Raw genomic sequence first — 26,783 nt, 5'->3', positions numbered from 1 at the left:
ACGCGCATTGTATGTAATGAGAGTGGTGCATAGGCTTGGGAGGGGGGTCACTATAGTCCAAGAACGGGCTCGCGTCGTCAGTCGGTGCCACGGGGGCGTTGCTCAGCAACAACACCCCGAGTGCACGCCCTCGGCCGCGCCGACCGTGTCCCGCCCGAAGAGGAAGTATCCGAACGTCTGGCCGAGGAAGAGCGAGATGAGGATGTAGCCGTTGTAGTACATGCCGAGGAGCATGCTGCGAGCGGGCGTTAGCCCGCGAGAAGGAACCATGGCCCCGAGATGCTTTGGGGCCACCACGCCACGCCACTCACACGAGGAAAGCCGCCGTGAACTGCGAGCCGTAGATGACGCTGCGGAAGACCTGCTGGAACCAGTTTGGCGCGAACGCGCCTGCGCCCGGGCCGGAGAGGAGGGGGACGCCCGACACGCCCGACACGCCCTTGTTGGGGCTGCCGCTGCCGTTGCTGCCGTCCTCGACGGACACGGTGCGCGCCGCGGCCGACGCGACGAGGCGGCGGTCGTAGTCCCTTCCGAGGCGGCGGACGAGCTCGATGGCTGCGCACTGGGTGGGGGCGGGGTGTTAGGGTGGCCGCGGGGGGACGGGGGACGCGCCACTCACCAGGAAGAAGACACCCAGGCACGAGCCCGCAAACTGGCCCTTTGTGCGGACGTGCCACGACGACGCGAGGAAGCACGAGTCGATGACGGTCCAGTTCCAGAGCATGGAGACTGCGCGGGGGAGCGAGCGTCAGCGAGCGAGCGGCCGGGCGGGGGAGCGCAGGTGGACAGAGGGGGCAGGGCAGTTGCCGAGGGAGGGTTGAGTCAGTCCAGGGGCCGAGCAGTGGTTGAGTCACCACCGCCAGCCTTGCTGGCTGGCTGTTTCGGCTGCTTTGATCGCCAGGATCAACGCCGACTCACTCTTGCACGAGGGGCCCTTGCCCGGGGCGCCGCCGCCCATGTCCATGAGGATCTGCGATGGGACACCGAGGGACATGTTGTGTGTGTGTGGTGTGGTGGGTCGTTTGGGTTAGTTCAGTTCTGTTTGTGTGGGAACTGCTCAACGCGCGAGGGGGACATCCGTCTTATACTGCGCTCGTCGTCCGCCACGCTGTTCGCCGTCGCACCCGACACTGCCCGCACGGTTGTAGTCATGCCCGCGGACAAACTAGCCAAACTTTGCTGTTTTGCCAGTGGCACTAGGCGATATCCGCACATGCCGCCACGACCACCCCGAGCACATGCCACTGATCTGCCCCCGCCGCAACGCTGCGGCCATAATCTCTTGATCCGGCCAATCAGCGCGCAGCAGCAACTTATCGCTCGATCACATGCGGCAATTGCACAAAGTGTCGCTGGGCGAGTGGCGCCACAGGTCCTTCGGCACGCCTCGGCACGCTGCCCAAGCTGCCAATGACAGCCGCTGTGCGACTTGGGCCTGGACGCGGCGTTGCCAAGCATTCCTGGGCGCGTTTCGGATCTCGGGGCAAGCGAGCATGCATGGCGAGGGGAACGAGAGACGAGTGAGAGGGGAGAAAAAAGTCAGCCGGGGGGTGTCATCGTCGCGGGAGAGGGAGAGAGGGTATAAGAGGATGCCTGCGCGGCGCCGCAGCTGCTGCCCTCACCCAAGCAAGAAGCGTCACGCGACATGCCCGCCCTCATCACACTCATAGCAGCCGCAGCACTCCCACTCGCCGCAGCCCACGGCGGCCACGGCGGCGTGTACGACGACAAGGGGCGGTACATCCCCACCTCGGACGAGCTGTCCGCGTACCAGGCTGCAAGGATCCCATGGGCCAAGCAGGTGAAATACGGGTACTTTTACCTCGCCTTCCTCGGCGCCGTCGTTGTCGGCGGCGTGCTCGCCAACGTCGTCTTCAGCCTGCGCGTTCGCCGGGTCAAGGTCCCCGGGTACAACCGCCTCGCGGCCGCCCTCCGCGCCCTCAGCTACCCCCGCCTCCGGCCCTCCTTCCTCGATTACTTCTGGACCGGCGCCCCCCTTGGCCCCAACATTGTCATTGTCGCCGGCGCGCTCATCGCCACAGGCCTCACCTTCGGCAACCAGTACTACTACTGGGCGCCGTACTACGGCTCCTCGCCGCTCTGCCTCCGCAGCGAGTGGATCGCCATGGCGACGCTGCCTTTCGTCTAGTGAGTGGGCGGTGTGGGGGTGGGGCGTGTGGCGCCACGACCACACTCCCTCGCCAACCTGGCCACGCTCGCACTCGCGCTGACGCTCCCGTTCTCGCCAGCCTGCTCGGCACGAAACGCAACCTCCTCTCCGTCCTCACCGGCGTATCCCACGAAAAGCTGCAAGCATACCACCAGTCCTCGGCCCTGCTGTTCCTCTACATGTCCCTAGTGCACACCTTTGCGTGCGTAGTCAACGCGTACCGCGCCGAGGGGTTCGTGAAGAGCGTCAAAGGAGACGTGATCTACACGTCGGGATTTGTAGCCCTCGCGCCGCTGCTCGTGCTCTGCGTCGCCAGCTTCCCCGTGTTCCGCAAGGCGGCCTACGAGACGTTTTACTACCTCCACATCGTCATGGCGCTCATGTTTATCGCCGCGCTCTTCTGGCACGGGTACGGGCTGCTGGACAACGAGTAAGTCATAGCCGGGGGTCATTCCGCGCTCGCGCTGACGCGCTCCCTCCCAGCGCCTACTGCATCACCACCATCGTGCTCTTCCTCGGCGCCGCAGCGTGGCGCGGCACAATGATGGTGCTCAACAACCCAGTGCTGCACGCCGCGACCGTACAGCGACTCCCCGACGGCACGATCCGCATCACCATCCCGACCGCCACGATCCAGTGGAAGGCGGGGCAGCACGTCTTCCTCCGCTTCGTGGGGCTGCGCACGGCCGAGAGCCACCCGTTCACCATCTCCAACGCGTACCGGACTCGAGCGCCCTGCTCAAGGACATGGTGTTCGTGCTGCGCCCGCAGGCGGGCTTCACGCGCGCGCTGGCAAACTCGAGCCGCACAAGCTTCAAGGTGCTCGTTGACGGGCCGTACGGGCACGCGGCGGACGAGCTGGCCGCGTTCGACAGCGTGCTGCTGTGTGTTGGTGGCTCAGGGCTCTCCTGGGCGCTGGCGGCAGCCCAGGCGGTGCTCCGCCGCGAGAAGCGCCCGGCGCTCAAGTTGGTGTGGGCTGCCAGGGAGTACGCCGCGCTCCAGTGGTTCCGGGGCGAGATGGCCGCGCTCGCAGCGGACGCCGACGTCGAGATCTACATCACGGGCGAGGTCGCGTCGCCCGTGTCGGCGGGCAAGGAGAAGGCTGCGGCGGACGGCGACGACGAGGAGAGCGAGGCGAGTCCCGTCGCCTCGCACCACGGCGCGCGGCCCAACTTCCCGGCGATTATCGCGCAGCATGTCGCTGATGCCGTCGGCAGCGTGGCGGTCGGCGCTTGTGGGCCGGCTGGGCTCATCGCGGACTGCGCCAACGCTGTCGGCCGCGCACAGGTGGATATTGTGCGCGGGCGGCTGCCGCAGGTCGACGAGGTGTACTTTTCCAGCGAGGCGTATGCGTGGTAGGGGGACAGCGAGGCAGTCAAGTAGTTAGGGTTGATGAGAAATATCAGGTTATAACGATGCAGAACGGAGTAGTCACACGAGCACTTCATACACATCTCGCCTTGCCTTAGAGGTTACCGAGCAGCTCATCCGCAATCTTGATACCGTCGTGGATGCCGGCGCCAAGCGCCCGCCCACCGTCCACAACGAGGTTCGCGCCGTCCATGAAGCTGCCGGCGCGCGAGCCGAGCAGGAGGGCCGGGCCGGCAATCTCATGCGGCAGGCCGGGGCGCCCAGCGACGGACCGCGCGGCGGCCTTGGCGGGCGTCTCGCCAATGTCGTACTCGAGCCCGCCGGACGCGGCCGACACGCCCGTCATCTCGGAGGGGAAGATGCCGGGGCAGATGGTGTTGACGCGGATGTTGGCCCTGCGAGCACGCGTCAGCGTGCGAGCGGGCGGCGGGAGAGAAGGCAGCAGCCTTGGTACTCACGGGCTGAGACGACCGGCGAGGAGGTTGGCCGTGTGGATGGCTGCGCGTCAGCTTACCCCAACACCCAGCTTCGACTCACTGCCCGCCTTCGACACGCCGTACGACACGCTGCCCATCTGGCGCTGGAGGATCAACCCCGCAATGCTAGCGATGACAATGACCGACTTGAGGTCCGACTTGAGGAGGAGCGGGACAAACTTGACCGTGGTGAAGTAGACGCCGTTGATGTTGACTGGGGTGGGGCATGTGTGAGCGGCCCCGAAATACTACCCCAGACCCAGGCTTCCCCCCTACCCACTCTGGTTGGTCACGTTCCAGTCCTCGTCCTCACACCCGTCCCACATCATCTTGGTGACCGCGTCGATGTCATTCGGCGTGCTCGTGGGGTTCTTGTACGACTTCATCACGCCAGCGCAGTTGATAAGCACGTCGACCTGGGCGAAGCGAGCGTCAGCGAGCGCGACCGCTAGCGCCACGGATCCTTATCTAGAGCACGGCCAGCCAGGTCATTCGCCGGCATGAACCTCCTCGGCGTTTGGCTCGCTGACTCACCACATCGGTGACCTTGGCCACGGCGTCGTAGAGCGCCGCGACGCCCGCCTTGGACCCAACATCACCCTGCACGCTGGCTAGTCAGCTCCGCTCCCTCGTCGCAGACCCACGCAACCGCACTGCCGCCCTTCGCGGCCGCCTTGGTGATCTCGGCCACAGCCTTGTCGAGCACGTCGGCGCGGCGGCCGGCAATGATCACGCGGGCGCCGTTGGTAGCGTATGCCGTTGCGATGGCTGCGGCGTGTGTGAGTGCGGCGGCCGACAGTGTACCAAGGAGGGAGGCAGCTTACCCTTGCCAAGACCGGTGCCGCCGCCAGTGATGAACACGGTCTGGGGTTAGAGATGACGGCGGGAGGGAGACCTACCCGCCCCTGCACGGAGAAGAGGTCGTCGAGCGCAAAGCTGGGCGGCGTGAATGACGGCTGGGTGAGTGTGACCATTGTTGCCGTGTAGTGGTAGAAGGGAGACAGACGTTGGATGCGAGCTCGGTCCGGCCGGGTTAATGTAGTCGAGCGAGGTCGAGTCGCCGGCTTAGCGCGGTTCAGCGCGGAAAGCGGGCGGAGTACCGGCCCGGTCGGTATCGGCTTGGCGGGTCGACGCGCCGTCCGTCGCTGCTGACACTGGCCTGTCGCAAACATGGATGCGAGAGCATGGAGAAGGTCGCATTACATGCACGAGTGGTGTGCAGCGTGTCATGGTTGAGGGTGTGCACGCGGCGTCACGGGCCGCGTCCTCCGGCCTGGCCGAGAACCAACCCGCCGCCCCCGCCCGCGTCAATATGCCACAGTGCATTAGCAAGTACAAGCAGCAGCCAGCCCAACAACAGCCAGCCAACGGCACCTAGTCATACAGCCCCTCCCACTCGTCCTCCTCCTCCAGCACGGGCGGCTCGTCGCCAAACGCAGCCGCGAGGGCGGGACGCGCGTCGGCGCCAGCAGCAGCGCTCTTGAGCCGGTCGACAAAGCTCGCCGGCGCGGCCTGCACCTGCGCCTCGGCCTCTGCTTCCGCCTCCATCGCCGCGAGCGCCTCCATGTCGTCGTCCATGTCTGAGCCGTAGTCGAACAGCGGGGCGCGGGCCGGCGCAGCAGGCGCGGTAGGCGCTGGCGCACCTGGTGCGCGGTTCTCCTTGTCCTCGTCTGCGGCGGCGTCGGCGTCGGCGGCGTCCTCCGCGCCTTCCGCCTCCTCGTCGCGCGGCTTGGGGTAAAACTCGTCGCGCATGCCCTTGAGCGCGGACTGGGGCGTCAGTGTCGAGTATGACGGCGACAGGTGTACGGCGAGCGACGACGTGCCGCGCGGCCTCGCTGCGCTCGGCGGCCGACTCACCTCCATGCGCCTCGTCGTGCAAACCGTCTCGACACGCTGCACCGTATGCGCAAAGTCGCCCTTGGGGAACATGCCGTGCGCCCACATCTGGTACGCGTCCATGAGGCGGCGAAGGTCCTTTGTCTGGTCCATCATCAGCCTTACGCCCTCGCGCCCCGCAACCCACCTCATGGCCCTTGCCGCGCGGCTTGAACTTCTTCGCAAACTTCATGAGCGCCGGGAACCCCTTGGGCGCGAGCAGCCGGTCCGCATCGACCTTGGCCACGGGGAGGCGCTTACGCGCGGGCTCTTCTTCTTCGTCGCCATTAATCCCCGCCAGGGGGTCCTGCAGCGCGAGCGGGTCGCTGATGAACTCGGCGTTCGCGGCCGCGGCGGCGCGCTGTGCGAGCCCCACCCCCGAGGTAGGGAGGGGCGCGAGCGGTGTTCGCGGGCCGACGGAGCGCACAGAGCCGGCGGGCGAGTCGACGACCCACACGTCGTCGCGCGGCCGCTTGCGTGCCGGCGTGCCGTAGTTGCTTGTTGGGGAGAGGAAGAGCGGGTTCGACGCGTCGCGCCGCACGGTGCGTGATGGCCCCGCCTCTGACGCCGGGGACAGCGGCGTCGGCGAGCGCTGCTTCGCTGCTGGCCGCGGCGGCGAGTCGAACGCGAACAGGTCTTGGAGCGCCGCCATGTTGCTGGGTGGGTGTGTGTTTGGAGACGAGACAAGGAAAAACAAAGTTGGAAAGCAGCGTCATGGACCGTGTCATGTTGTCGTCCATCGACGCGTCGCGGAAGCAAATTGTTGATGAGCTCGAAGGTGGCGTGTGGCAACAGTCATCTGCCCGAAGAGCTCCTTTGCTACTTTGCATGCATGCTTCGTGCTTGCTCATGTTCAATGCTACAACTATCCCGTGCTACAACTCGCCCTGCGCTGTTTATCCCCGCGCCCTTGCTGCCGCGCCCGCGCTGCCTACTAGTGCCGCCCCGCGTACGGGTCCTCGCTCACAAAGGTGATCGCGCTCTCACTCATGCCCGCCTTGCTGCTCTTTCTCGTCAAGCCGGGGAACTTGTCTGAGGAGCGGCCAAAGCCGCGGAGCGCGTCGGGGCTGAAGGACGGGCCGACAGGCGCTCCGCCGCCGCCAGCGGCGCTCATGCTCGCCTTGCGGCCGAGGTTGGGGCCGATGCTGAGCGTGTTGAACGAGCTCACAAACATCGGGTTGCCCGGCCCGCGGTCGTACTGCGTCTGCTGGTCGTGCACGAGTGCTGTGGGCGAGAGCGAGAGCCCCGCGGTCGAGAAGGGTGACACGGGCGCCGTGCAGATCTGCAGCCCGACAAACGACTTGGACCGGCTCTTCTCGGGCGACCCGCGCACCGAGGCCGACGTGGACGCAATGCTCGACGCAAAGACGGACGATGGCGAGGGCGGCCCGTCACGCGAGTCGTGGCGCTCGTGACGCCGGTGGCCGGGGCTCTCGTCAAAGTAGTCCTTGACCTCTCTGTTCCCGGCGCTCGGCGCCCCGCCGCCACCGTTGTGGCCTCTCTCGTTCGGCTCCTCGCCAATGGTCGGCATCGAGTCGGTCCACTGGATGCCAGGCGACTCGGGGGCGTCGACCGGCCGGCCAAACTCGAGCATAAGCGCACGCTCGGCCTTTTCATTCTCGAGCGGGTCGACCGGCTCCAGGCCTTCGATGAACACGCGCGAGAGGGACGGGTCGTACTCGCCCTCGTCGCCGAGCCCGAGACCAGCCCACGACGCGGGCGACTCGTCCTCATCGCCAGCCGTCATGAGCTCGGGGTCACAGCCAAGGCACACGCCGAGTTTCTCCCACAGCGCGACTGAGCGCTCGCGCACTGCTTCGCGTGCAAGAAGCACCCATTGGTAATCGGGGCACTCCTTCCTGCCGATCTTGGTGAGAAGACGCTCGAACTCTGTCCAGTTCCACTCCGTGACGGGGATCTCCTTCCAGTTCGACCGGGCTGCACCAGACGGGAACGACTTGGAGAGAAGGTCGACGAGCGTCTCGTTGACCGGGTTCGCCAGAAGGCCCGCCACCTGCGTCGGGCGATCCGAGAAGGGCAGAAGCGTGTCGTCGTCCATCTCGACATACTCGACCGGCTCGAGCGCGATCGGTTCGGGCTCCTTTTCGGCACCGCCTCCCAAACTGGTCAAGCTCTTGCGCCGTTGGAGCTTGGCGGCTTCCGCGCCAGTCGGCGCCGCGACAGGCGACATGAGGCCGCGGGCGAGCTCGAGCACCTCGTCGGGGGAGAGTGGCTTGGATGACGTCTGCCCTGCACCGCCGCCGGGCGTCGTCGTGCCCGAGACGGATGGGCGGCGCACGGGCGAGCCTCCAGGCGCGCCAGGCGCAGCGCCGATCGCAGGCGTGGGCGTAAAGGAGAAGCTGGCCGCTGCAAAGGAGCGCCGCGGGGCGGCCGACGTCGCCGGCGCATCAGAGAGCGCAGCAAAGCTCGACACGGGGACGAGGTTGGACGACGACTTTGAGCGCTGTCTGAGCGGCGTGGCGTCCTTGTCGCTCGGCGCCTTGACGAGGATGAGCCGGGTGGTGATCCCCGCGGGGATGTTCTCGGCGCCGCTGCTCCGTCTCCGGAGCCCCGGTACGCTGGCGCCGCTGCCGCCTCCGCCGTCGGAGAAGACGCGCTCGCGGCCAGAGAGGGAACGGCTGAGTGTGCGCTGGCTCGAGCTGCGGCTGAGCCCACCGGCAGTCAAGGGCGAGTCGGTGATCTCGTCGCTAAAGGTGCCGCCGGCTGGGAGGTTGTCGCGCGTGGTGGCCAGTGGCGATAGGGCCTGGAGCGAGCTCAATGCATTGAGATGAGGGCGGGGCGGGGATGAAGAGGTCGAGCTCCGAGATTTGCGGCTAGAGGTGCGTTGGTCCATGGTGGGCTGGTGTGTGCGTGTGCCGTGGTCGTGTGCGATAAGCGAGTTGGGGTGGGGTGGGTGGGCTTTTGATGGGTGATAAGGGATGGGGGAGGGGTGTGTCGGGTCTGGCTTGTCGTGAGGGGTCGTGTGCGTGCTAGTGTGCGTGTGTCGTCGCTACTACTACTGCTGCGCGTCGTGCTTGTTTGTGGTTGTAGAAAGCAAGTTGGATGATGATGAGAGGCGAGTGTGCAGTAGTGTGACTGCTGGCTGGCGTGTGAACAGGATTAGGGGTCACATCGTGTTTCGAGGGGGGAGGGGGATGCAGGCCCACTGACGTAGACGAGTGTGGCACACCGCTGATAACGATGACACGAGGGGTCTGGGGACGGCTGTCATCTCCAACCCCTGCACAACTAATCAAAACTACAACATCACATGTAAGCAGTCAGGCGCGTCACTGTTGATACAGCTACACAGTGCACGACGAAGCCAGTTGCAGCAGCACGCGACCTCCACGCGACGGCCGCATGTGCGAGGTCGATGGAGCCGGGCGAGCTACCCAAGCCCCCCCGCTCCCGCGATAGAGGGGCCAGCCGATTATCTCTAACGCCCCTACCCCCATGATTTCTCGTGGCTCGCCATCAACCAGCCAACCCCATTCCACGCACCATTCCTCCAGCCATGCGTCCCCGTATACGCCCCATCGTCCCGCCAGCGACCAGCCATGCACTCGCGCGCTCTCGGCACTGCAAGTCACCCCACCGACAACCCCAAACCCGACCCCTCCCCCCCGCGCCACAAGCCACCACCAGGGGTCGCAGCAGCCTGATGCCTATCTGTAACGCAAGCACTCCCGCGGCTCCACCGAATCTGACCTGGCGTATGTAAACGCACCCGCGACGACGCCGATAACACCACTGCCGTCAGGCAGCGGCACGCCCGAGCAGCGGCCCGCTCGCAGCCCCTCGCCGCCTGCTCTGCTCCGCTCCGCGCCGTGCGGCACCGCCTTATCCCCATGGCCCCCATGCCACTCCATGCCGATCCCAATCCCCGTTCCGCGTCGCCGTCAACTCTCGTTGTCTTGCTTCCACTGGAACCAACTCGGGCACGCGCTCCATCAGATGAGACAAGACACTGGGCGGAGCGTGGGATGGAGCAGCCGGGTATCTAGACTAGCACAGGGCATAGTGGCTATCTACCTTCATTTTTGGTTCCTTGCCATTGCCGCATGACGCACTCACCAAAGACTGACGACTCAAGGTTCGGGGGGGCGTCGCGGCACACGCTGGGTGCTTGCCCATCGCCGACGCCGCGGCTCGCCTCGACAAGGCGCCAGTGATGCATGCTCGGCGCCAGATCTGCGTCGTCGGCCCGGGAAACTCGGGCTGGGGTACGTCTGTCTGCGTGAGTGTGTGTGTGTCCGTGCAAAAGCTGCTATCGCCTTGGTTTGATCGCCGCCCCAGCTGGGGTCTCGTCGACTCTACCGCAACCGAGACTTTGCGGTTGTGAACCTCGGGTCAAACACAGCCACCTGTCGGACGAGGTCTCAGCCCACACTCACATCACATGAGCACCTTGTCGCTCGCTCGGGACAGCTACGACGAGACCAGCTGATGCATTCTGCCCCACAACCTTGAGTTGTTGCAGCTACCCCTCTCCGTCCGCAGCCCGCCGTTTCAACCCTCGCATTCCTCAGCAGAAACGCTCATGAAGACAACCATACCATACTCTTGACACATGCCACGCAACAAGAGTCCCACACCACACGTCAGGTCGGTGCACGCTCCAAGCCCGCCCGTTATGCCTGAAATGTGGATCCATGACACGGCCCAGGGCCGCTAACCCGGAAAGCGGCAAATAATTGACCACGACGCCGGTCTGGATACGAGTTACGTGGGTTGTCTCGGAGCACTAACGTTGTCAGCGCATGTTAGATTCTTTGTTGGTTCGTTTGGCGATTTCAAGGTGGCGGCGGCAATGGCCATGTCAGTGCGGCGGGCAAACCACGACTCTGCTCGCCTCGGTCAAGGTTGCAGGCGCCGCACAGCAAACGATGACGACGTGATCGGCGTCTTGACGAGGCGTTCGGTAAGCTGCTCGCAGCTCGCTTGATCAACGAGATCTCGCACCAATACATGGACCTGGAAGATGACTGCGCGCAAAGCAAAGCACACCGAGGCAAGGCAGGAGGACTGTTGACTGACGCTGACGTACTGGCCGGTGTCATTTGTATTCGTGGGTTATGTGTAGGTAACCGCGGGAGTCTGACCCTTGGACTTGGGCCACGAGGCCCTGTGGGCGAGGCACAGGATGACCGGGAAGGCGCTGGCCTACCAGACTTTTCGGCTTGTTCCACACACTGCCGTTCTGGTGCCGTGGCCATGCAAAGATGATGTGATGTTGCTCTGCTTCCCTGCTGCCCGGTAAGACCGGGTTAGGCGGCCAGCCGAGCGAGCGAGTCAACCCAGGGCCAAGTCGAGGAAACAGAGAGCAAGGAGAGTAAAAAACACGCCGAAAGGAGCATTGTTCGGGCGCCACTCGCGCGCACACCCCTGGCGTTCAACCCATTCAGCCGTGGCCTGCTCTCCCCTCTGAGCCTCTGACGGACCCCATGACGCCGCCAAACTCAACCAAAAACCATGCAGTAAATAGTAAATACAACAATGGGTCAAAGCATAAGCCGGCGGCCTGGTGCGGAGTCAGAGGCGGAGCACAGCACATCTCTACCTGATCTCCCTCGGTAACCGCCCGCCCTTGCTGCGCGTGTGCGTGCGCGCGCGCGCGCACCTTGACATCCGCCTTGCCCTCCACCTGGCCGGCGTCGGTGCCTCTGTGGCGTTTCCTCTGCCTGCCTCTGCATTGCGTGAGAGAAAATAACTCGTCTTGTAACCTGCCTGCTCCAGCCGCCCGCAACCCGCAAGCCGAGGCACGTTCGCGGTGGCGGAGGCGGCGGCGCCGGGGCTGGGCTCGTCGGAGGCGTGGGCATCAGCGGCCATGGGCCATGGGCCATGCGCGCCGTTGAATCTGAGGAATGTTTGGCCCGCAACTACGAGTGGAGCCAAGGATGTTGATGGCTCGTCTTGTAGTAGTCTGCATACCGTCGTGAGCATCGTGCCGTGCCGTGTGTCATTAGGTCCCAGCGTCTGTCACCAGGCCCCGGCGAAAGCTGTCCCATTATTAACAACGACCTCCCCTTGCAGGTCGGGTTTATTACATGCTCGTCTGGATTAGCGCAACCCCCCGCCGGAGAGTTTACACCCGGCAAGTAGGTAGAGACATGTCGTTGAGACACCCACGAGGATGGACCCTGTCGGAACTAAGTTGCCAGAGCCAAGGCAAAAAGGCACTACGCAGCACAACGGCGGCGGGGGCGGCCATGCTCGGCCAGGGGGGTGCAGCCCAGCCCAGGGAGAGGCATAGACACAGGAGGCAAGGGAGAAAAAAAAAAAAAGTTCCAGGACCAAGGGTCAGGGAGGGAGGCCAGCAGGACAGGGACCGGCAGGAAGAAGAGGACTCTGCTCATCCCCGTGCCTCTTGTGGTGCTTGTTCTCGTCTGGGTGTCGCCTCTTGCTTGGCCCCCCCTCGGCTCTGCTGCTGCGCCGCCGCAATCGTTGCTGCCGTTTTACAGCATCACCACGAGTCTGCAGCAACCGCCCCACCTGGGTCCACCCGCGTCAGACGGCCGCGCCCAGACCCTGGCCACTGTGCGCGCGCGCGTGCTGCCCCTTTTTTCTCCTTGCCTGCTCTGCTGCCTGCTGCTGCTGAAGCCTGGCTGGCAGCCTGGACAAGCAGGATTGATCCTCTGCTCCTCCTCCCTCTGCGTGGTCACCGCCGCCGCCAGCCAACGCCGCCGCCGCCGCCTCCGCTTGCTTCCCTTCGGCCCGCCGTAAGCCTTGCAGCTGCTGCAGCATGTATCACGACTACAACTTGCCCCCCCTAATGCGACAGAACAAGTAGGTCCAACCCAACAGAGCCGCCCTTCGCCGCTTCGCTCGCTCCCCTGCTGCCTGTCTGCCTGCCTCCTCTCTCGCTCTCGCTCGCTCGGTCGTTGTGCGTCTGGGATAAACCCGCGGCACTGGCATAGTGCCACTGCTCATGGTGGTCAATCCGACCCTCTCGGTGGTTCTGCTTCCCTGTGCCGCCGCCGCCGCTACCCCCCGGTAGCTGCAGTCTCTTGCCTTGGCCCCTCTCAACTGTCTGGCCGGTTCACCACCACGCCTCGACGCCTCATCCCGCGACATCTTGACCACTCTTGTCATCATCCCACACTTCGGTATCACCCTCCGTCTCGGTGTCACCGTTGCCTCTGCCTCATCACCTCGGACCGACCCCTCCCCCTCTCCTGCAACGACTTTGTTCGCCACGGCCGCGTCCAGATCCCATTGCTGGAGACGAAAACAACATCAGCGGCCAAGTGGGGTTGTCGCGCCGCGAATCGGACAGATCCCACCCACCCACCGACCCCACCCACCCACTGCGTTCACGCCTTTGAGCTCCCCGTCCGCGTGCCCGGCGCACACCTTGGTTTCAGCTGCGCTGTGTACAACAAGGGCAGAGACGACTGGCCGTTCTACATACCGATCCCGACGCGACAACGACGACAAGGACGTTCTGCGACGCTCACTCGCTGCCCATCATCACGCTGCGCAACGCATCACGGTGACGGATCGACACGAGTTGGGCCCCCCTTAGTAGTTTGATTGACGCTTCCAATCAATCAACCACTCTTGTCACCCACCCACGGCCCCCCATCACACACCCCACACCCCTTTGCCCCCCCCCCCCCCACCCCCAGCGCGAGCGTCACAGTATCACGACGACGACGCGCCAAAGTCGTCCCTCGACCATCCTTCTCAAACGAACCCCCGCCCGCGGTTCTAGCAGACAAAAGCCGTCGATTTGCCGCACCTTGGACACGCTTGGCCACTCGCGATCACTCCTCATCGCAAGTCCTTCCTCGTGTCGGTCTCCTCCTCCTTCCCCTCCCCCTCTCCCCCCACCCTTGTCTTATCGATCTACTCACAACTACCAACACCCACCTCGGACACGAAAGAGACCTCGTCCAAGCACGCACAGTGTCACTCTAAAGATAAAGGCAACCTCTCGGACTGCGGTCCTCTCGCCCCTCCCTTCCTTCCTCCACACTCGCCCTCGTCGACGCCCCGGGTCCACACCACCATTTTTTCTCTTGACCCCATCTGCACAGAGCTCCTGTCCGGCTCGACTTTGCCCCCCTCGACACACTCGACACGCTCGCTGCAGCGTGCCCCGTGGTCCCGAGCTGTGAAACGACTCGGCAAAGGTATGCGTCGGCGCAATCCCCGTCCCACGTTCTTGACTGACCCACCACCAGTGCCGCGTCTCTGACGACAACATGTCTGGCGCCGTGACATATGGGCCGGACTCGGGCGCCAATGGCGCCGTCGAGTACGCCTACATTGCTACCCCCCAAGGAAGACCACAAGCTGTCCAGTACAATCCCGCGCTCGGCCAGGTCCCTCCAGGCATGATCATGCAGCAGCCGCAGCAGCCTCTCGTTCAACACCAGGTGCAACAAGTGACGCCTCTGCAACAACAACAGCTTCAGCAGCAGGCCCAGCAGCAACAACACTTGGCAATGCAGTCGGCCCAGCACCTGCAACAACAACATCATCATCATCTCGCCGCTGCTCAACAACAACAGTCGGCGATGGCGGCTGCCGGCATGCCAATGCCATCACAACAGATCCAGCTCGTTGCTCACCAAGGCTACCAGCTTGCACCTCGGCCCATGCAGGGCTACCAAGGCGCCGTCCCGGTTCAGTTTTACCCACCAATGGCCCACCAGGGCGGTGTCCCTGCCTTTGCCCACATGGGAACAACGCACGTCCAGGACTACCGATTCGGTGCGCCGCAGTTTGGTGTGGAGCAGGGATGGCACGGTGGCGCCGAGTGGGAGGAAGATTACGACGAGAACGGAGGCGCCGTCTTGTACGGGACGTTGGAGGTGAGTAGAGCCAGCCGTGGTGACGGGTGGTGGCGGCGGCGGCGTCGCGGCATCCACCACACCGCATGGCCCCTGGACCCGCTAACCCTCAAATTTCAGGTCAAGCATCGGCGACGAACAACCCCAGAACAACTACGCGTTCTCGAGCATTGGTTTAGCATCAACCCCCGACCCGACAATGCATTGCGCGAGTGGCTTGCCTCGGAGCTCGGTATTACCAAGCGCAATGTGCAGGTCTGGTTCCAAAATCGGTGAGTAGCTTGCTGTGACTTTTTTGCTTCAAGGTGTCGCCGCTAAACTCTATTCCTCCAGACGTGCAAAGATCAAGAATCAGGAAAAGGCACGCGAGGCCGCAGCAGCCGATGCAAAGAAGGAGGCTGAGCGCAACGGAACATCAACAGCGCCGACTGGCAACGCACCCGACGGTAGCGGTGACCTGGCAAACGCCGCTGGAACAAGTGGCAGCGGAACCAGCGGACAGATCCCGCCGCCAATTCTCACCCAGCAGGCCAACGCCATCCACGCTGCTGCCTCTCTTGACCCAACTGGAGCGGTAGTCGCCCCCACGCAGCCCAACCACATTGGCACACCAATCCAGACGCCTCTGGTCACGACCCAGGTGCCATCACGGCCGTCATCAAGTGGAGGCAACGACGACGTGGTACACGACAATGTCGATATCCCCGCAGCTGACAAGCTGAACATGGGTCGTCGTGTCTCGCTTGCAGGTGGCGACATTTCATCCATTGAAGCGTGGGCACGGCGTCGTGCCACCCTGGGCCAGTATGGCAGTGGATCAGTCTCGGTGGGCAACTCACCCATGGGCCTTGCCGCGGCTGCACGACGAAACAGCCAGCCCTACCCTACGCAGGTCCTCACTGCGCCACTCGAGGGCGGTGAGAACGGCTCGGCTCGCTCGGCTTTGCCAAGTCCCAAGGTGTCGCCTAATGGCCGTATGCCTCAAGGATTACTGGTCACGGCCATGCGCAACAACACGCTACGACGCGCGTCCATGCCCGGTGGTGGTGCCCAGCTCATCTCTTCCAATGCCTTCACGCCGCCTCGCAACGCTTCGTATGTGCACCCATTGCCAGGCTCTACGCAGGCTCTGCCGACGGCCAATGGACAGCCCGGTCGATCCGGAGGACCCGGTCGCGAGCTCAGCCCCATCAGGGACCACGACGGCGAACTCGACCCGTCGCTGCGTGGCAGTGTGCCAGCGACATACGTCACTGGGCCGTCATCGACATATGCCAGCAGCATGTCTGGATTCTTGTCGGTGCCTGAACCCGACCTCGGCCTGTCGTACACGCTCAACCCAGGCCTGCCCGGTGTTCCATTTTCTCCCAACTCGCCACTGCCTAACCCGACCTTCTCGTTTGGTGGCGCGCCGTCGTCCGGCCACTCCACCCCGGGTGGCCCAGGATCGCTCAGCATCAGCACCGAAGGTGTCAGCATGGACAAGAGCGACTCGCAGCAGCAGGCACTGTTCATGGCACTGCAGCGCGGCCGTCTGGGATCGATTGCGTCGGTTAACAGTGTCAACACGACTGTGACGGACGGTGGTACCGAAAACGGTAGCGAGCTCGACTGGCCGTCGTTCATGCCGCCTAATGGCTTTGACCCTGACATTCGTCGTGCGTCTGCGCCTGCAGATTTGCTGCACAACATTGGCTTGCTGGGTATCTCGTCGGCGAACGCTGGCCAGCATAGCCTCAGTGCCGGTGCTAGCAACGCAACGTCTGGGACTGCTACCTTTGCGCGGCCGTCTCCGCTCGGCTCTGCAGCATTCTCGCACAGCAATCTTGAGGCGCACAACGCCAGTCTCACCTCGTCCACACCGACCATCCCGGGCGGCCCCTACATCCCTGCCAACGACTCGTCGCCCATTACGAATGGTTCGGCGGTTCCAAGCGAAGGCCCGTCGCCCGCTGGCATCCACACGCAGATGCACTCTACGCTGATGCCGCCTCCGCCCCTCCCCAACCGGTCACAGCCTGTCTATGCCGGCTACACCGACATGGGTTCGTCGCAGTACGACTTTGGCGTCGACTCATTGCCTTCTTCTGTCCCCTCGCTGCCTGACCCGAGCGCCTATGTCTTTGGCAGCGCGTCTTCGACCTCGGGCAGCGCCAGCGGCAGCAGCGGCGACCTTGGTTTCTTGTCATCGGAAGCCGACCTGGGTTTCGACCTGCGCGGTGACGACGACAAGGACCAGTTTGCCTTCCTTGCCGAGCTCACCAACGATCTCGGCTCGGATGGCGTCAACGTTTTGGTCTAATCTCAGAGGATATACATGGCCCTCTTTCCGACCAGCTCGACGTTGTTTCCTTTCCCGTCTCTCCCCCCAAAAGTGTACATCCCTCATCCATCCTCACTACATTTTTCTCTGGTTATCCTGGTTTACATGGGTCCCCCCCCTCTCTCACACGCATACATGAGCCTCCATCATCATCTGTCTCCTACTGTCTCTTTCCGCTTGTTGGGATTATATTGAGCCACTACATTGTAACCGTCAGCAGATGCACATAACACACGTAATGCATCATGTGTGTGAGTCGGCAGCGCGGCGCGGCAGCGAGGTGGGTGTCGAGGAGACGGGTGACACGGCGACGAGCAGGCTGGAGTCTGGTCTTGCTGCCGTCGCCGTAAGAGGCAGTCATATCTGCGCGGGCACCACGGCCATGACCGCCCCGTACCTAGCGAGGACAAGGTGCATGGGAACCGTCCGTCGTCCCTGTAGCCCAGTGCACAGTCACGCCACGACGACGACGCAGAGGCACGCGAGGAACAAGCAGCGCAGTGGGCACGGCAGGTGGCTACGTCACGCTGATTCCGAGCCGTCGTCCGTTGGAACAGAGTTATGTGCAAGCTAAACGCCACAGGGTGGTGAGGTGCATGGGGTGCCGAGGGTGATGAGGGTGATGTTGAGAAGGGGTTCACCGCCAGGTAAGCCGGTGCTTGCGCCTCGCCGTCATCGTTCTGCAACAGAGTGGAGCGGAGCGGCGTATGTAGCGTTCTCCGGCGTCCACCTCGGCCCAGGTTGAGCCTCGGCGCGGAGCACGCGGCGTGGGCAAATTTTCTCCGCGCCGTCGGGACGACCAGACGCCGGCGGGCAGGCCTTATCAATTGCCTCGGCACTTGAGGCGGCCGATCGATCGAGATTACCGGCGTGTCGTCGGGGCTGGAAACATCAATCAATCTATCAGTCAATCAGCAATCAATCGTGGTGCATGTCGATCGGGGAGAGGCGTGTCGGCTGCACGTCTTCTAGAAGACTGCGTGCGCAGGGGGGACGCCGGTCCGATCGGAGCCAGCCAAGCATCATGCTTGTGACGTCATGCTTCTGAGCATGGGTCGCTATCGTGGCATGTGGCGAGGGCGGCGCGTGACACCTCCCCTACTTGCTACGCCAGACACGACAGAGAGACACGCCTCGCCTGCCTGCCTGCCTGGACGAGCGGCGTGCTGTCCTGTCCGACACGGGCACGCATGCAGGAGTAGCGAGCAGTGCATAGGGTGAACGGGCAGCGCACGAGTGTGGCGCCACAAGCTGACCCACACGATAGCGACGGCGAGGCATGCACTCGTAATAATCACAACATTGCATACACCGACAGCCTGTCGAGATAACCTCTGCGCCGTACCCACACCCCCGCCTACTCGCGCGCCGTCACCAGCAGCGGCATCTGCGGCCCGAACCCCTCCTCGCCCTCCACAACAGGCCGCACAACAATCATCCAGTCGCGCCTCACCCGCGGCCGCGACGGGAGGGGCGCGAACGCAAAGCTGCGCACCAGCACAAACAGGATGGCCTTCATCTCGACCACGGCGAAGCGGTACCCTCTGGTGTCTCGTCAGCATGACCCCTGCTCGCTCCGCACGCACACGCAGTTCCGTGCCCCGCCGTAGAACGAGAGCAGGTTGCCCCACACGCCGGGCACCTTGGCCCCTGGCCCCTTCGCCGCCGCGGCCGCGACATGCCGTTCCGGGTTGAACAGCTTCGCGTCATCCCCCCACACCGCTTCCGACCGGTTGACGCTGTAGATCGGGATGTAGATCTCGTCGCCCTTGCGCAGGTGTATCGATGCCATTGTGCGGCCGTCGCGCCCCACCACTGGCGACGCGAGGGGGAGCTCGACGTCGCGGGCTGGCTCGCGCAGGATCTCGGTCACGGGTCCGTCGAGGCGCAGGACCTCGCGCACGAACGCGTCGAGGTAAGGCAGGGCGTTGAGCGTGTCGCTGGGGGCGTGTCAGCTCCTAGGAGTACATGTCCTCTGCCGGCGCAACGCTCACTGGTCCGGCTCGTCACCCACCCCCTCGACCTCGGCAAACAGCTTGTCCTGCACCCCCTGATGCTCCGCCAGCCGCGCCAGCGCAAACGCCAACACCCCCGCCGTCGTCTCGTGCCCCGCGAACAGGAACGTCGTCATCTGCGCGAGCACCTCGTCGTCGCTTAGCCGCTGGTCGGCGCGCAGCTCGGCGTCCGTGTTGGCGCGGAGGAGGAGCGAGAGGAGGTCCTTGCGGCGTGCGCTGTCGCCGTCGCCGCCCTTGCTCTCTGCCGCGAGCGCGGCCCGCGCGTCTGAGAGCAGCTGGGCGCCGTGCCGCGCCGCCGTGGCGTGCGCTCGCTGCACCATGCGCCGGCGTTTACTCGGCTACGGACGGGGGTCAGCTTGTCTGTGCTAGCACGCCACGCCACCCACGATGAGCTTGAGCACCCCCCACTGCGTCTCGGCGAGCGCGAGCGGGTCGAGGCGGTACGCGGCCGCCGCCATGTCGCCGTACGCCTGCGCGAGCTCGTGGCGCGTGCCGTTGTCGGCCAGCGCGCCAAAGTCGACGCCAAACACCGTCGTGCCGAGCACGTCGAGGGTCAGCTCGTTCATGCCGCGCAGGACGTCGATCTTGGCCGCGCCGGGCACCTTGTCCTCCTCCTTAGCGAGGGTGTACGACGCGCGCGTCCCGTTCTCGAGCACGCCCGCCCACTTGCGCGCGAGCGTCCGCGTCGTGTCGAGGAACGCGGGCACGAACGCGCGCACCGTGCCCGGCCCGAACGCGGGGTTGAGCACGCGCCGCTGCCGCCGATGTGCCGAGCCTTCGGCAGTGAGGATGCCGTCGCCCAAGATGCTCCCGAGGAGCGCGTTCGCATTGCGCGGCTTGACAAACTCGTACGCGTTGCGCGTGATGTGCGCCAGCGCGACCAGGTCGGTGGTGGCCAGCCCCCGCGTCCCGAGCAGAGAGGCGTACGAGATCGTGCCGCCGTGCTCGGCCAGCCAGCGCGCGGCGGCCGTGCCCGGCTCCCCGGAGAGGAGCATCTCCCCCGCGTTGCCTAGCACCCAAGACGCGCTCGGCGGCCCGGGGAGGTTGGACAGCGCGCTGCGCCGCTGGTTGCGGTGGAGGAGGTAGAGCGAGCTGAGGAGCACGAGCAGTAGCGCGATGACGACATGGGCGCCGGAGAGGTCCGCGAGGTGCGTGCCCAGCCCTGGTAGTGCCAGCATCGCGGCGGACATTGCGCTGGCCGTGGCGAGTACACGAGTGAGTGAGTGCGCGGTGAGTAGAGTGCAAGTGACGCCGAGAGCAGCAGTGACCAAGTGACCAGCTGCTTGTTCACGGCTGCAGCGGCAGAGCCGAGCCAAGCCGCTGCCCCGGCTCCCTAACCGGCAACCTCCCCGCCACCTTATTCCTCGGGTGATGGATGATGACCGAATCACAACTTGTTCATCATCATCAATATACAGTGTCTATGTTCAATGCGGCGTGCGTCAATGCTATCGTCATGTATGGGGTTGGGGTTTGTTGGGATGGTGATGGGTTCGAGCGGCGAGGGGAAAGAAGCGGCGGTGGGTGCGGCGTGTCTCGCCCGCCTCGGCTCTTCGCTTGTTGTTGTCGTGGTGGGTGGGGCTGTGTGTCCGCACCAGTGCGGCACCGGCTCAGTTCGCGGGCTCGCGGGCTCGCGCCCGCTCACCGCTCACGCCGCTTAGTGCTCCAGCCCCGCGGCGAGCTTGAGCGCGCGCACCAGCGTCTCGCGGGGCACCTCCTCGGACACCTCTTCGCCGAGGTAGTCTTCGAGCGAGATACACAGCTCTTCGACCGACAGGCGCTCGACCGACGTGGGGGTAGAGAAGCCCTGTTGGCCGTGTCAGCGGTCTATCTCTCCTTGTCAGTTTCCGCCGCGCTCCACACCCACCGGCACCTTGCTCGCCGCGTGCTCGCTCCAGTGGCGGTACTTGACTGGCGGGAGGCCGACGAGCCGCCTCGCGTCATTGTACTTTGCCTCGTCGGCCGCGTCGAGGCGGTCGAGAACCGCCTTCATGTCGTGCCGGAGCGTCTGGATCTCCTTCTGCATCTCGATAAGGATCTTGTACAGCGGGTTCGTGGCGCCCGTGTTTTTGCGGACCTTTGCCCAGTCTGCAGCGTGTCAGCTTGGCAACCAGCACACGCGACGCCCTCACCATCGCCGTGCTCGAGCAGGTCGTCCTGGAACGCCTTGGCCTCGGCCTTGAGCTCGTCGCCCGTCACGGGGCTCTCGAGCAGCATGTCGGTCAGGTCGAGGCCCTCCTCGAGCACGCCCTTGCCGAGCGGGACGGGCACGCCGCCGTACTCGGCGTAGAGGGACGCCAGGACACCCTGCGACAGGGGGAGCTGGTTGATGATCTGGGGCGGGATGGTGATCATGGTGGGGCGGGGGTGGGGGTGGTAGTTCGAGCTTAGAGTAAGTCGAGTGAGTTGTATGAGTGCTGTGGTGCTGTGGTGCTTGCTGCTGTCCTTGGCGCTCATGACAACAGCCCAAATCTTTATACACCTCCCAAGCCCCTCGCCACGCACCGCCCGCCCACGACCCATCGGCCCAGACCCCGACCACCCCGACCACCCCGACTCCCCCGTAACCACCCGCCCAGCGCCGACATTATCGCAGATCCGTGAAACGCTTCACAGTCTGTGCTCTGCTAGGGGGGCGAGGCAGGTGCGTACAATACACAAGAATCGGGGGTGTTGTGTGGACAGGGCGACAAGGAGGTCGAGACAACAAACGGGATAGGGTCGACACGTGCTCATTACTCCGAGGGAGCGTGGCACCTGCCAAACTGGCAGCAACCCCCCTGTCGCCCACTGCACCCACCCTCAACCCAAGCACGGGCCACGGTCGATCCGGCGCGCGAACAATGCTGCTGACGAGTCTGCAACGACACACACACACATGATGCTGCTGCATACTACCACGTTTATGCACTACTGCTCGCCAGAGGGCCGCTCCACCACCTCCTTGAGCTCGAGCCACGAGCCCAGGTCGTCGACGCTCACGCCGAGCTTGCGCGCGTCGTCTGCCAGCGCATTCACGTCCGCCAGCATCTGCGTCTTGAAACGCCCCTCCTCGGCGTCGGGCGTGCCGGGAACGCCCGCGTTGCCAAACAATGAGAAGCCTGGTCTGCGGGCGCCACGGTGCCGCCGCAGAAGGTCCTCAGTCTTGCGGACCGACGCGAGGATGGACGCATAGTTGGACAACACGTGGTCGACCACGAGCACACTCCATGCTGCCTGGTACTTTTCCCGCAGCGTGGGCCGTGGCTCAAAGAAGAGGTTGAGGGGCTTGAGGATTGTCGGAATGAAATGCGACGCAGTGACCGCCGCGTTGGGTCGAGCGGCTGTAGCGCGGAATTGAGACGCGACGGTTTTCACGAGTTTGAGTGGCTCGGCACAGCGTCGCTGCAGCACGGCCACGATACGCTCGGCATACGGCTGCGTTGATAGCGACGCTGGGAATGGCACTGATAGGCCCAGGTCGGCCAGCAGTGCCAAGTCGCCGATCCGCGCCGTGAGCTGGTCGATATCCGCAATCGCCGATGCCGCGAACCGCAGCACGGCGTCCTCCTGCGCCTGCGCCGCCTCGTCGTCGCCGACCTTGTATGTTGCCAGGGTGGCGCTCAGCCACGAACCGTACCGCGACAGAATCTGCAGGCTCAGTCGCCAGAACCGGTGGGAAAGTTCGGGCAGGTAGATCTCGGGAGCCCAGCACTGCTTGAACGCGTTCCACGCCGCTTCGCTCTGAGGCAGTGCCCATCCGGTCGCACCCGATACTCTTGGTGACGACACTGCGGATGTTGATGGTCGTTGGGGCGATGTCGCGCTTGCAACGAGGGCGTTCTCAAACGTGGACACAATCTCCTTCCACCGCAGCTGGAAGTAGACTGGCAACTGCCACCGGCGCTCAAACGTGATGTACGTCCTGCTCTCACGCATGGCGATCACCGCGTCGGCCGTTGGCGCATGACCCTCAAAGATGGTCAGGAACCGGTGCGTGGTGGTGTAGTGCTTGTACAGCTCGTCTGGCCGACCAGCAGAGAAGATGACATGGCCGAGGTTGTCGACGACAGCGGTCCCGATCTCGGGCCACAAGACCTTGGAGAAGAAGTCAAACTCTGTTGACACCGAATGCGCGATGGCAATCAAAGGCGTGTACGTTTCGACCTGGGCCAGGACGCGGTTGTACAACCCGTCGAGTAAGGACGCGCCCGTGAGCCTGTGAGGCCTGTCGATTGCCTTGCTCGCGGCAGGCGTCTCTGGAGCCGTCGGGGACGGGGGCACCACCAGCGCCGAAGCAGTGATGGTGCGCGCGCAAAACTCGTGCACGAGCGAGCGCACAACGTCCTCGGCCTCGCGCCAGCCCTCGATGAGGTCATATGTCCGGAGGCACTGCTTGATGCGCGGCTCGTCGCGCGCGCCGAGCGCAGCCGTGAGTATTGACGCCAGGTCGTGGCTCAGCCGCGTCCGCAGCGCGTCGATCCGCGGGGACGCCGTCTCGGCCACCTTGCACCCCTCGGCGCGCGCCTTGTTGCGCAGGTAAACGAGCTGCGTGTACTCCCCCGCGAGGCGCTGCACGACCTTTGGCCGCTCCGTGTCGTCGCCAACGGTCTCAAGGGCCTCGGCGCGGGCCAACGTCTCGAACAGGCGCTGCAGGAGCTCGAGGAGCGCCTTCTCTTCTCTCAGTGCTGAGCGCTCGTCGAGCTGCGCCTGGACGGCATTCTGGTGGTCCTTGAGAACGTCGCGAACGATCTGAAAGTCAGCGCGCTGCAGAACCATCCCGACCCCGTGGCTTCCTCACCTCAACCTGCCCCCTCAGTCCAGTCAGTGGCCGCTGGAGCCCCTTCAACCGCTCGCCCTCGCCGCGCAGTCCGGTGCCGAGGGAGATAAACTCCTCGTAGTCGTCGTTGATGAGCTGGACGAGCTCCTCGCGCAGGACACCGAGATACGCGCGCAGCTCGGCACGTAGCTCGTCGAGCGGGATGTGGATGCGCGACAGCAGAAACGCGTCCACGTCGTACTCTTGTGCCGTGAGCAGGGGGTGCTGGTGCGAGAGGGGCAGGAGCGAGGGCAGGTCGAGCGAGTGGCCGATGGTCGACGTTGACGCGCGCGGCGACCGCGTCACTGTGGCCGCTGGGGACGGCGCGCTGTCCCCGTTCTCAGTCGCCATGCTGCCGTGTGTGCGTCGTGCAGTGTATGCCGTGGTGTTGTAGTGTTGTTGATGCAAGTGTGGATGTGTTGGGCAGTCGATGCTGGCTGCATGTGGAGGTCGCGACGGCGTGGAGGCTTGCCTCCGCCCTGCAGTAGACCGGGCTGACCCCGCCGCTCTCCGACTTGTTCGACTTTTCGGCACGGCCACCTCTGCATCTCACTCTTGCAACACCAACCACACACAATGTCCGACGAACAAAAGCCGCCAAGCAAACCCGCACTCAACATTCCAAAGGGCAACAGCCCCATCTCGCCAGACGCACAACAGCCAGTGGACGAGCCGCTGTCCGGCAACTGGTGGCAGGACTTCAAGAAGGCCTTCAAGGTGGGTCCATGGGCTGCTGCTGAGAGCGCGCAGCTGACGCTGCCGGCAGATGATCAATGTCAAGGACGACTTTGAGCACATGGGCCAGTGGCCATGCGTGCGCAACGCGCTCATGTACGGCATTGCAGGCGGCGCAGGCATCGGCGCGGTGCGCTTCCTCGGTTCGCGGCGTAGGTCTCCCGTCTTAACCGTGGCTGCAGCTGGGCTAACCAACCCCAGGCGTCCATTCGGCAGGCAGCTGGGCAGTCGCGACGTTCATCGCCACCTCCATCGGTACACGGTGAGTACGAGGGCCGATGACACATGGCTGATAGTGTAGTGAACTCTGCGAGAGCCAGAGGAGAAAGGAGTTGGCCAACATGCGCATGATTCAAGAGAAGTTCCCCCATCGACATGTCAGCCACCTCAAGCGCAAGGGAGAAGAGTGGACACCGCCCAAGGACGAGTAGAGATGTGCAGCGACGAGGGCGAGCAGGGAAGCAGGCAGAGAGGCGGAAACAGAGAGAGAGAGAGAGCGACGGGTAGACCTACCACCACACAGCATCAACACATAACAACACCACCACCACCAATCACCCCTCCACTCTTGGGCAAAATAATTTCTCGTCACGCGTCTCACTCTACACGTAGATCACATAACATGCAGAGATTCATGACTCGGCTCATGAACTACAGACTATGGAACGGTTGCCGAGCCCCGTACATATCTCCTCCACTCTAGAGGTCGGCGTCGTCCTGTGCGTGCGTCAGTTGGGAGCCCAGCCATAAACGTGCCGCATCTACTCACCTCATCGGGGAGGGGTGCGTTGAGGGCAGTGTCGAGCTCCGCCTGGTACTTGGCCATGAGGGCGGGGTCAACCTCGACCTCAGGGGGGGCGAGGGCAGGGGCGGCAACGAACTCGAGCGACTGGTTGCCGACGAGCTTGCGGGCGAGCCAAAGGAAGGGCTTCTCGAAGTTGTACTGGGTTGGGTTAGAGAGGCGCCTTGGGCAACGCTACAACACGTACGTTCGACTTGGCCGAGATCTCGAAGTACTGGAGGTTCTCTGTGCATCGTTAGTCTCTGGGGCGGCGAGCTCGGCCACTGTTCGAACGCACTCTTGCGGTGGAAGGTGACGTTGCCAGTCTTGACCTTGCGCTCCTTGACGTCGACCTTGTTGCCGCAGAGAACAATGGGGATGTTCTCGCAGACACGCTCGAGGTCACGGTGCCAGTTGGGGACGTTCTTGTAGGTGATACGCGAGGTAACGTCGAACATGATGATACCACACTGGCCCTGGATGTAGTAGCCGTCACGGAGACCACCGAACTTCTCCTGGCCGGCAGTGTCCCAGACGTTGAAGCAGATGGTGCCCTAGGATCACGCGTTAGTCATATTTCCATGCGTCCGCGAGGGCGGCGAGAGAAGACGGGTCGACCAGTCGCTTTTGCCACCAGGAACTTCCAGCGCGTGCGATTGACAAAGCTCCCGACTTGAAAAAACGTCGCGCTCCGTCCCGCCGTCTTCCTCGCCACCCGGAACACTTGATACGCACGTAAGAGGTGTGGAATTTCAGAGGGTGGACCTCGACACCAAGGGTGGCTGGGGACAATGTCAGCAACGCGGCTAGGACTCTGCAAACAAGCTCGATCCGCTTACCAATGTACTTCTTCTCGAACTCGCCTGTTAGGGCATGTCAGCGAGTGGACTCTGGGAGGTGGTGGTGGCCAAAGGCTCTCGAGGCCTCTACGCACCAGTAAGGTGGCGCTTGACGAAGGTGGTCTGAGCGAGGATCAGTGAATGCTCCACCAACAAATCGCCCCTCTCGTGTGACGTACCTTGCCTGTGGGTTGTGAGGAGCAGAGGAGCAGATGGTTAGCAAGGGGCGTCACGAGGAGCATTGAGTATGCGTACCCTGGGCGCGGTGTTAGCAAGGGTTGGTGGGGGGCGAGGTGTGTGAGCGAGCGAGCTAGCAACTTTGGCTCGTGGGGTCATTGCGACTTGGCCATCGAGGCCCCCCCAACTTTCCGCAAACGCAGTGTTTGCTGCTCGAGCTCGAGCTCGCTTGCCAGTGTACTTACGGTACCACCGTCACCGCAGAGGACCATCTTGAAGGTAGCAGCAACCTCTTCACCGGACATTTTGACAGTCTATGTGGTGTTTTTGGGAAAGGACTAGGTTTAAAGAGAGTGAGAGAGAGTGGAAGAGATTGTTGGTGACGGACAGTGGTTGTATGTTGTGCCCAGCCAGCCAGGCGC

At 63.9% G+C, this 26,783-nt stretch overlaps 10 protein-coding genes across 13 annotated transcripts; 3 read left to right on the top strand and 7 right to left on the bottom strand.

Moving 5' to 3' along the window:
- Window positions 1-7: 7 nt before the first annotated feature.
- On the bottom strand, window positions 8-1,042 carry CTR4_1 (Copper transport protein CTR4). The gene is made up of 4 exons (XM_062773838.1): window positions 919-1,042; window positions 620-729; window positions 312-562; window positions 8-235 (listed from the first exon to the last, which is right to left on the bottom strand). The coding sequence occupies exons 1-4, from the start codon at window positions 992-994 to the stop codon at window positions 103-105; spliced, it is 570 nt and encodes a 189-aa protein (XP_062629822.1). The 5' UTR covers window positions 995-1,042; the 3' UTR covers window positions 8-102.
- Window positions 1,043-1,628: 586 nt separating this feature from the next.
- Window positions 1,629-3,612, top strand: LOC62_05G007315 (uncharacterized protein). The gene is made up of 3 exons (XM_062773837.1): window positions 1,629-2,149; window positions 2,250-2,600; window positions 2,654-3,612. Exon 1 carries the CDS (start codon window positions 1,646-1,648, stop codon window positions 2,147-2,149), a length of 504 nt encoding a protein of 167 aa, XP_062629821.1. The 5' UTR covers window positions 1,629-1,645; the 3' UTR covers window positions 2,250-2,600; window positions 2,654-3,612.
- On the bottom strand, window positions 3,601-5,040 carry rhlG_1 (Rhamnolipids biosynthesis 3-oxoacyl-[acyl-carrier-protein] reductase). The gene is made up of 8 exons (XM_062773836.1): window positions 4,917-5,040; window positions 4,842-4,881; window positions 4,662-4,785; window positions 4,552-4,624; window positions 4,298-4,433; window positions 4,079-4,231; window positions 4,000-4,039; window positions 3,601-3,936 (listed from the first exon to the last, which is right to left on the bottom strand). The coding sequence occupies exons 1-8, from the start codon at window positions 4,989-4,991 to the stop codon at window positions 3,636-3,638; spliced, it is 942 nt and encodes a 313-aa protein (XP_062629820.1). The 5' UTR covers window positions 4,992-5,040; the 3' UTR covers window positions 3,601-3,635.
- Window positions 5,041-5,391: 351 nt separating this feature from the next.
- On the bottom strand, window positions 5,392-6,544 carry csm3 (Chromosome segregation in meiosis protein 3; the record flags this gene model as incomplete). Its single annotated transcript, XM_062773835.1, has 3 exons — window positions 5,392-5,784; window positions 5,875-5,997; window positions 6,041-6,544. The coding sequence occupies 3 exons, from the start codon at window positions 6,542-6,544 to the stop codon at window positions 5,392-5,394; spliced, it is 1,020 nt and encodes a 339-aa protein (XP_062629819.1).
- A 282-nt stretch (window positions 6,545-6,826) lies between these two features.
- LOC62_05G007312 (uncharacterized protein) lies at window positions 6,827-8,746 on the bottom strand (the record flags this gene model as incomplete). The annotated part of the gene is made up of 1 exon (XM_062773834.1): window positions 6,827-8,746. The coding sequence occupies one exon, from the start codon at window positions 8,744-8,746 to the stop codon at window positions 6,827-6,829; it is 1,920 nt and encodes a 639-aa protein (XP_062629818.1).
- Window positions 8,747-13,516: 4,770 nt separating this feature from the next.
- Window positions 13,517-17,278, top strand: HD-10 (Homeobox protein HD-10). The gene is made up of 4 exons (XM_062773833.1): window positions 13,517-14,030; window positions 14,082-14,714; window positions 14,814-14,965; window positions 15,027-17,278. Exons 2-4 carry the CDS (start codon window positions 14,103-14,105, stop codon window positions 16,993-16,995), a joined length of 2,733 nt encoding a protein of 910 aa, XP_062629817.1. The 5' UTR covers window positions 13,517-14,030; window positions 14,082-14,102; the 3' UTR covers window positions 16,996-17,278.
- A 1,095-nt stretch (window positions 17,279-18,373) lies between these two features.
- On the bottom strand, window positions 18,374-20,221 carry Cyp4f14 (Leukotriene-B4 omega-hydroxylase 3; the record flags this gene model as incomplete). The annotated part of the gene is made up of 4 exons (XM_062773832.1): window positions 18,374-18,560; window positions 18,603-18,956; window positions 19,011-19,369; window positions 19,418-20,221. The coding sequence occupies 4 exons, from the start codon at window positions 20,219-20,221 to the stop codon at window positions 18,374-18,376; spliced, it is 1,704 nt and encodes a 567-aa protein (XP_062629816.1).
- A 189-nt stretch (window positions 20,222-20,410) lies between these two features.
- On the bottom strand, window positions 20,411-24,230 carry COG2. 2 transcript variants are annotated; one of them, XM_062773830.1, is made up of 5 exons: window positions 23,812-24,230; window positions 21,904-23,762; window positions 21,164-21,456; window positions 20,899-21,119; window positions 20,411-20,838 (listed from the first exon to the last, which is right to left on the bottom strand). In XM_062773830.1, the coding sequence occupies exons 2-5, from the start codon at window positions 21,909-21,911 to the stop codon at window positions 20,689-20,691; spliced, it is 672 nt and encodes a 223-aa protein (XP_062629815.1). In that variant the 5' UTR covers window positions 21,912-23,762; window positions 23,812-24,230; the 3' UTR covers window positions 20,411-20,688. The 2 variants fall into 2 exon arrangements, with proteins under 2 accessions (XP_062629815.1, XP_062629814.1); XM_062773831.1 differs by lacking the exons at window positions 20,411-20,838; window positions 20,899-21,119; window positions 21,164-21,456 and having other exon boundaries at window positions 21,905-23,762.
- A 160-nt stretch (window positions 24,231-24,390) lies between these two features.
- cox20 (Cytochrome c oxidase assembly protein cox20, mitochondrial) lies at window positions 24,391-25,197 on the top strand. Its single transcript, XM_062773829.1, has 4 exons — window positions 24,391-24,546; window positions 24,596-24,716; window positions 24,766-24,826; window positions 24,866-25,197. The coding sequence occupies exons 1-4, from the start codon at window positions 24,406-24,408 to the stop codon at window positions 24,993-24,995; spliced, it is 453 nt and encodes a 150-aa protein (XP_062629813.1). The 5' UTR covers window positions 24,391-24,405; the 3' UTR covers window positions 24,996-25,197.
- GSP1_1 lies at window positions 25,174-26,666 on the bottom strand (the record flags this gene model as incomplete). 3 transcript variants are annotated; one of them, XM_062773826.1, is made up of 9 exons in its annotated part: window positions 25,174-25,281; window positions 25,334-25,507; window positions 25,554-25,591; window positions 25,644-25,899; window positions 26,081-26,127; window positions 26,185-26,208; window positions 26,280-26,368; window positions 26,418-26,440; window positions 26,607-26,666. In XM_062773826.1, 9 exons carry the CDS (start codon window positions 26,664-26,666, stop codon window positions 25,264-25,266), a joined length of 729 nt encoding a protein of 242 aa, XP_062629810.1. In that variant the 3' UTR covers window positions 25,174-25,263. The 3 variants fall into 3 exon arrangements, with proteins under 3 accessions (XP_062629810.1, XP_062629811.1, XP_062629812.1); XM_062773827.1 differs by having other exon boundaries at window positions 26,280-26,328; window positions 26,364-26,440; window positions 26,621-26,666; XM_062773828.1 differs by having other exon boundaries at window positions 26,280-26,307; window positions 26,364-26,440; window positions 26,621-26,666.
- Window positions 26,667-26,783: the final 117 nt, after the last annotated feature.

Source organism: Vanrija pseudolonga, chromosome 5 (genome assembly GCF_020906515.1).
Source record: "Vanrija pseudolonga chromosome 5, complete sequence".
NCBI lineage: Eukaryota > Fungi > Basidiomycota > Tremellomycetes > Trichosporonales > Trichosporonaceae > Vanrija > Vanrija pseudolonga.
This window is presented reverse-complemented; position numbering and strand designations above follow the sequence as displayed.

Bases quoted from the DNA above. Each gene is read 5' to 3' on its own strand.
- rhlG_1 (XM_062773836.1), bottom strand. From the start codon at position 4,991: ATGGTCACACTCACCCAGCCGTCATTCACGCCGCCCAGCTTTGCGCTC. The intron at 4,434-4,551 runs GTGAGTCAGCGA...CGCTTCGCCCAG, and splicing joins TGGCCAAGGTCACCGATGTG to GTCGACGTGCTTATCAACTG. The intron at 4,232-4,297 runs GTGGGTAGGGGG...GCCCCACCCCAG, and splicing joins CTGGAACGTGACCAACCAGA to TCAACATCAACGGCGTCTAC.
- COG2 (XM_062773831.1), bottom strand. From the start codon at position 24,180: ATGGCGACTGAGAACGGGGACAGCGCGCCGTCCCCAGCGGCCACAGTG. The intron at 23,763-23,811 runs GTGAGGAAGCCA...GCTGACTTTCAG, and splicing joins GACTGAGGGGGCAGGTTGAG to ATCGTTCGCGACGTTCTCAA.
- cox20 (XM_062773829.1), top strand. From the start codon at position 24,406: ATGTCCGACGAACAAAAGCCGCCAAGCAAACCCGCACTCAACATTCCA. The intron at 24,547-24,595 runs GTGGGTCCATGG...CGCTGCCGGCAG, and splicing joins ACTTCAAGAAGGCCTTCAAG to ATGATCAATGTCAAGGACGA. The intron at 24,827-24,865 runs GTGAGTACGAGG...CTGATAGTGTAG, and splicing joins GCCACCTCCATCGGTACACG to TGAACTCTGCGAGAGCCAGA.
- LOC62_05G007315 (XM_062773837.1), top strand. From the start codon at position 1,646: ATGCCCGCCCTCATCACACTCATAGCAGCCGCAGCACTCCCACTCGCC.
- CTR4_1 (XM_062773838.1), bottom strand. From the start codon at position 994: ATGTCCCTCGGTGTCCCATCGCAGATCCTCATGGACATGGGCGGCGGC. The intron at 730-918 runs GTGAGTCGGCGT...TCCCCCGCGCAG, and splicing joins CAAGGGCCCCTCGTGCAAGA to TCTCCATGCTCTGGAACTGG. The intron at 236-311 runs GTGAGTGGCGTG...GCCCGCTCGCAG, and splicing joins TTCACGGCGGCTTTCCTCGT to CATGCTCCTCGGCATGTACT.
- HD-10 (XM_062773833.1), top strand. From the start codon at position 14,103: ATGTCTGGCGCCGTGACATATGGGCCGGACTCGGGCGCCAATGGCGCC. The intron at 14,715-14,813 runs GTGAGTAGAGCC...CTCAAATTTCAG, and splicing joins TCTTGTACGGGACGTTGGAG to GTCAAGCATCGGCGACGAAC. The intron at 14,966-15,026 runs GTGAGTAGCTTG...CTATTCCTCCAG, and splicing joins CAGGTCTGGTTCCAAAATCG to ACGTGCAAAGATCAAGAATC.